The following is a 6,287-nucleotide window of genomic DNA, read 5'->3' on the forward strand; positions in this document are numbered from 1 at the left end:
CACCACAGCCTGCCAGCATGTTGGCTACCCTGCCCAGCTTTTCTTTTATTTCAGAAAGAAATGGAGAGGGAGAGAGAGAGAGAAACACCAGTGATGAGAGGGTCATTGATCGGCTTGCCTTCTGCACGCCCCACACTGGGGATCGAGCCCACAACCAGGAATCGAACTGGTGGCCTCTTGGTTCCTGGGTCGACGCTCAACCACTGAGCCACGCCCAGAGGGGCTGGACGTTTCTTTTTAAGAGGCCACTGTGTTGCCTTGTAAGGGGGGGTCGAGGGACAGCCACCAGGATGGAAGGGGAGAGGCCAGTTAGGGGGCTGGAGGGGCAGGAGAGGACGGGGCCTGCCCTGGGCTGGAGGCAGAAGGGTGGCAGGGGCCTGCGTGGGGGTAAACGAGGGAGCACCTCCCCGGAGGACACGCAGGCTGGAGGCTGGGGGAGGCCTGGAGAGGGGGTGGTGAGAGGAAGTGGGCAGAGGGCCCGAGGGAACGCCTGGTGCTGGTCACCCACAGGGAAGTACGCGGCCCTGGATGCGGACGCCATCCACTCGCTGCTGGGTCTGCTGGTCTCGTCCTTGCAGAAGGCCCGCCTGAACGCCATCAAGGCCCTCACCATGCTGGCGGAGGCCCCCGAGGGCCGCAAGGTCCTGAAGGCCCACGTGCACGCCTTCCGAGTCCTGGAAGTGGGGGACCCCAGCAAGACTGTGCAGCGGGCAGCCCAGGTGGCCATCAAGGTCATTGAGTGGAAGCCCTGAGCCTCTCCTACGGCCAGACCCGAATAAACGGGCCCAATAGCTTTCTCTCGGGTCTGCGTCACTTGATGTTCATGAAGCCTGGTCACACCTACCCCCCCCCCCTCCTGCCAAAGAGGACATGCCTGGCCCAGGCCCAGAGGGCCAGGTCACAGGTGGCAGAGGGCAGGACTGAGCCTTCCAGGGACAACACATGAGGGAAGGGAGTTGGGGTGGGGGAGAAACACAGCTGGACACCAGGCATTACCCCAGCTTTGGACACCGACTGACCAGGCCCACGGGTGTGGCTGGGCACGGCCCTGCTCAGCCAGGTCTGCCCCCTCCCCACACTGGTAGCAGGAAGGTCAAAGGTGTCACCCCAGCCCTGGCCAGGAGCCTCGGCCCTCGCACGGAAGGGTCCCGGGTTCGATTCCGGTCAAGGGCTGCACCTCGGTTGCAGGTTCCGGGCCCTGGTTGGGGTGTGTGCAGGAGGCGACCAATTGATGTGTCTCTCACATTGATGTTTCTCTCTGTCTCTCCCTCTCCCTTCAATTCCCTCTAAAAATCAATGGAAAAATATCCTCGGATGAGGATTAACCAAAAAAAAAAAAAAGGTGTCACCGGGTGTGCGCTCTGGCTGGGGGGTGCGCTGTCCGCGGCCCTCCCAGGGATGAGCCTCGGGCGATGCTCCTTAAGCCCTTCCTCCCAAACAGCCGCATTCTCCTCTCCTGTAGGAGGTCCTCCTGGCACCCCCTACCCAGCCTCCCTGCTGTCGGCCTGGCCCAGGTCTGGTTTGCTTCTCCCCCAGAGAGAAATTGGCTGAGGCGGCGGCAGAGCTGGGGGGAGGGGAGAGGTTAGGTCTGCAGGGGGACCCCGTAATCTCCCCCCCCCCGCACCCCGTGGCTGCCTGGTTCGGCGGGGTGGCTGGTCTCCAGCCAGCTCTGACCTCTGCTGAAGCTGCAGGCGCGGGCTTAGCTCAGGGCTGGACTCATTCGTCTGGGCTGAGCTGGAGCCTTCATTTCCCCCGGGAGCTTTGGGAGGCTCCCTGCCTCCACCAGGGTCTCCCTCATGCTGTCCCCTCCCAGCAGCCACGGTTCTGGTGGGACAGGACCCCCTGGCTCCTGGCATGCCCACTCCTCCCAGTCACACCAGCCGAGCCGGCACGCCCAGTGAGCGCACCCTGGCTGTCCAAGAAGAAACACAGAGAAGCCTGTGTCCCTGGAATGAGAGGATTAGCCTAAATAGGTCCGAGAGGGCACATTTGTGTGCTTTAAAAAAAAAAAGTTATTGATTTCTGAGAGGAAGGGAGAGGGAGAGAGAGAGAGAGAGAGAAACATCCATGATGAGAGAGAACCATGGATCGGCTGCCTCCTGCACACCCGCCCTGGGGATGGAGCCTGCAACCCGGGCCTGTGCCCTGACTGGGAATCTGTGACCTCCTGCTTCTTAGGTCCACCCCGGCCGGGCAGGGACTGGCTGCTGGGCCCAGCTGGGTCCGGGGAAACCTCATTCTCAGAAAAAAGCCCCACGAGGGGAAACCGCTTCTTTAGGAAAATAGGGGTGCCAGGGGCGCCCATTCCTCATGTCCCCACCTCGCCTCAACCGCAGCGGCTGCTCCACCCCCACGGCCTCCCGGCTGCCAGGACCCGTGCTCCTGGGGACGGACAGGTGCCATGGCCCAGCCGTGGACGCTGCCTCCCGTGGAGCTGCCCCTCCTGAGGCTCGGGCTCTGCCCCGGTGGATCCTTTGGGAACCAGGGTTTCGGTGCTTCTTCTAGGCCCGCTCTTCTCCCTCGACCCCGCACAGGCTCACCTGCCGGACCCGGGCCTCCTCTCCGAGGGTCCCTGCTTGGCTAGGCCTGCTCGCTGCCTTCCCCAGGCTGTCCCCGCTGTCACCCAGCTCACGGGCCTCCTCCTCTGGTCCTGGGAGGCCTTCGCTGACCCGAGGTGAGGTGGGCGCCCAGGGAGCACTCCTGAGCGTACAGCGCGCGGAGGGCCAGCGAAGGCCGGGGTGTCGGCAGAGCTGCTTCCGGCCTCACCCCGCTCCCTACATACGAGGGTCCCTTGCTGAGCCTCGGGCTCCTCCTCTGATATGTGGCTGATTCTCGTTTTTCCACAGGGTGCTTCTGTGGCTTGTGTCCTGCTCTCACCCCCGGCGGAGCAGCAGGCCACGCGAAGCGCTGGCAGTTGTTTCGGCGGGAGGGGCCTGGCCTGCAGGCCTTCTGTGATCCCAGGTCCACTGGTCTTTCCCCCCAGGCCACGTGCTCTGCTCACAGCTGTTTTCCTGCAGCATCCGGCATAGTGTAGGTACTCAAAAATGGCAGCTGAAGAATTAAATGAGGGCTCAGTGGATAGAGCATCGGCCTACAGATGGAAGGGTCCTGGGTTCGATTCTGGTCAAGGGCACAGGCTCGGGTTGTGGGCTCGATCCCCAGTAGGGGGCGTGCAGGAGGCAGCGACCCATGATTCTGTCATCCTTGATGTTTCTCTCTCTCCCTTCCTCTCTGAAATCAATAAAAATATATTTTAAAAATAAGATTGAGGCTGGGGGCGAGGAGCTGGCCGTGCCAGTGCACCCTCAGGGTGTGACGCTGGTGTGTCTTCCCAAATCACTTCAAGGCACTGAGAGGTCTTCTAAAGGCACAAACCCTTTATTCAGGTCTGAGGACTGGGCAGGAGCCCTGCAAGCACAGCCAGGAGTGGCCTGTGTGACAGCTCAAGGCACTCTAACCCTTGGACCCAACTCCAATAACATCCCAACGGCTGGCAGACTGGGAGGGGCCGGCAGCAGTCAGAGGGTGCGGAGGGGTAGGTAGGGGAGCCTCTCGCTGGCCCAGCAGGAGCCCACATTCCCATCCGCAGGCAGATGCGCCCAGCGGGCCTGCGAGGTCATCGTGGGCACACACTGTGGCAGGAGCCCGGCATGGGGGGTGCTCACGCTACACAGCATCTTGGCCCGCCGAGCCGCACATTTAAACGAGAGGAGAGAACAGGCAAGTGGAGGCTGGGTATAGGAAGGAAATGCTGACAGTAAAATAAACATAAGCAAAAACCCAATGCATCTAGCAACGAGAAGCCAAAATTAACTCTGAAGTGAAAGTCAGTGTTTATGCAGGAGAGCCATTTGGAGGAACGAGTCCTGTTGTACAGAAGCAGATGCTCTCATCTGCGTGGCCCTGCACTGAGTGGACTCCGCTCTGTCCCTGCGGCTGGTGGCACCTGCTGGGTGACTGGGGCCTTTTCATTAGTGAGACCCGGGGCCCCACCCCTGCGGGCCTCTCCCCACGAGGACGAGGGCGCCTGGGAGAGGCAGGTCGGCCCCTCCCCCAGACGCTCTGTGCTGGGCCACGTCAGTGGTAGAGGACGTGGCACAGGGCCGTGATGAGGAGCAAGAGGAGCCCGCTGACGTTGGCCACCTTGCTCCAGAACGGTGACTCCAGTGCCTCGCGGGGCTTAGTCCCTTCGGGCGAGTCGCTCTGCACTGTCTCTTCGGACGGGGCACTGGACTCCTCCTTCTTCTCCTCCGTCTCCTCTTCTGGGGCCACTTTGGCGCTCGGCTTCGCCTCCAGGCCACAGTATATGTCCAAGGCCTTCCAGAAGCAGTTCTTGGTCCCCGTTCTTTCCCCTGGAACAGAGGGCAAAGGTCAGGAGGTGCAGGCGCACACACTCCGTAGGGGGTCCCACCTCAGCCGTGAGTCCAGCAGGAAGACCAATGGCCTTGCTCTGAGGTGGAGAACAGTCCCCGGCCCCTGCTAAGGGCCCTACCACCACCCTCAGAGACGGGGAGAGTGGGATGAGGTTGAGGGGAGCAGGTGGGGGCATAGGGGGGCTGCCTGGGCCACGCCTGCCTTCTATGGGCAGAGCCTTCGGCTGGGCCCAGGGCCCCTGGACTGGGTGGCGGAGAGGTTTAGGGGCCTCTGCTGTCACAGAGCCGGCCGACCCAGGTCTGCTCGACACGCCCACTCCTCTGTCTCGGCCACGCAGCCAAACGCAGCTCTGCAGGCCGAGGGCAAGCGGCTGCCCCTCCACCCTCAGCAGCACTCTCCCCGCGGATGAGGACATCACTGATTCCTCACACAGACACTGCCCCCTTCACAGCGTTGCAGGACCGTCTCAGGGCCGAGTAAGGCTCTGCAGGCTGGAGGGGAGTCAGTGGTGTCCCCCAGGAGGCGGGGGGTGGGTCTAGGGGTTACAGGAGAGCTTCTCCAGGCCGACTCTGCGTAAACACCTAACTCTGGGGCTTAAACTTGGCCCCTGTCAGCACAGCGCGTGCTCCGTGCGGTCAGCACCATGGCCAGCGCCGGCGCGTCCCTCTGACCCAGCAGCGGCCTGGGGGCGGCTTTCTCCTGGTGACAAGCGCGGTTCAGTGGGAGCAGATGCCCAGCCATGTGCCCGGGACGCGCTCTGGGCCTGGGCAGCCTCCCAGCCAGCTGCTCCTGAGGCTGAGGTGGCACCAGGAATGTGGAGCCCATGGCCAGGGACGGAGGAGCCCGTTACCGGGGAGGGTGGCTGCAGACGGAGGACCCCAAGCCGGGGACACCGGTATCTGCTATCGGTGCTGAGAGGCCGGAGTGGCACACACTGGCCTGCTCTCTCAGAGGCGCATCATCACACCGCCCGCAGCTGCCAGGCCCAGGAGGCGGCCCAGGTGAAAGGCGGCGGATCGCTCGACAACAGCTCAGAGCAGCGTGACGGGAGGCGGGATGGGCCGGGGCCGAGGGCACACACTGGAGTCAGGCTGCCACCGCCCAGTTCTTTATGAACCCTGGGCAAGTCCTTGGCTGCTCAGTGCCTCATCTCCCATCTGTAAAGTAACAACTGTACTCCTCATGGAGGGGATGCTTCTGACAGCGCTGGCACGTCCCAAGTGGGTGGTCAATGTGAGCCACTGTCATCCTCACCGCCCATGGCAGTGGATGGGGAGAAGAGGCAGCGACAGGTGCCCCAGAAGGAGCACCGGGCACGCTGTGGGCGCGGTGAGCCAGTCCCCCGTTAGAGAAGGGAAATGCCCAGGGAGCCTGCATCCTCCGGGTGGTGGGCAGCCTTACCCACGGGGTCACTCCCCCCTCACTGGCCGGGCAGAAGTCCAAGGAGCCTGCCCACCCCAGGTCTCCTCTGCACGTGTCAGAGGGAGCCCAGGCCTCTCTGGGCTCTGACCTGCCCTGGCAGGAGGGCGAGGGGACCCGCAGGCACTGCCTTCTCCTCCGGCAGCCTCTTCCCTCCCTGTCCCTCCCTCCTCCCCCAACCTCACAGCCTCCCGCACCCCCTTCCTGGACTCGGGGCTAATCTACTTAGGCCTGATCCTGCTGCGTCAGGGTCCGAGGAGCTCAGGGCATCGTCCTGTCCTGACCCGATCCGCCGGGACACCTCCCCTGGGCCGCAGCTCTGCCTGGAATGTCCTCTCAATTCGTGCTTGCAGTCTAGCTGTCCTTGGACCTGGAGCCCTCTTAGGTGGGGCTGCTCCCCCTTACAGACCCTCTCCTGCCCCCCTTGTGAGAAACCCTCTCCCTCTGAATCCCTGTGTAGGGCCCCCCCCCACCCCCCCATGCTGCTCTCAGTG

The 6,287-nt window shown here is 63.2% G+C and overlaps 2 protein-coding genes across 3 annotated transcripts in view; one reads left to right on the top strand and one right to left on the bottom strand.

The window, feature by feature from the left end:
* Positions 1–822, top strand: part of RSPH14 (radial spoke head 14 homolog (Chlamydomonas)) — a 6,450-nt gene extending 5,628 nt beyond the window's left edge. For both annotated transcript variants that reach the window (XM_014533371.1, XM_014533370.1), the window contains exon 4: positions 511–822. In XM_014533371.1, the coding sequence (XP_014388857.1) occupies positions 511–752 (242 nt within the window). In that variant the 3' untranslated portion in view covers positions 753–822. The remainder of the gene's footprint in view (positions 1–510) is intronic.
* Positions 823–4,077: 3,255 nt separating this feature from the next.
* The window catches only part of LOC102250927 (sodium/glucose cotransporter 1), a 27,120-nt gene continuing 24,910 nt past the window's right edge, over positions 4,078–6,287 (bottom strand). Inside the window, exon 15 of the mRNA XM_005886328.2 lies at positions 4,078–4,352. Coding sequence (XP_005886390.1) covers positions 4,078–4,352 — 275 coding nt within the window. The remainder of the gene's footprint in view (positions 4,353–6,287) is intronic.

Source organism: Myotis brandtii, unplaced genomic scaffold (genome assembly GCF_000412655.1).
Source record: "Myotis brandtii unplaced genomic scaffold, ASM41265v1 scaffold97, whole genome shotgun sequence".
Classification (NCBI taxonomy): Eukaryota; Metazoa; Chordata; class Mammalia; order Chiroptera; family Vespertilionidae; genus Myotis; species Myotis brandtii.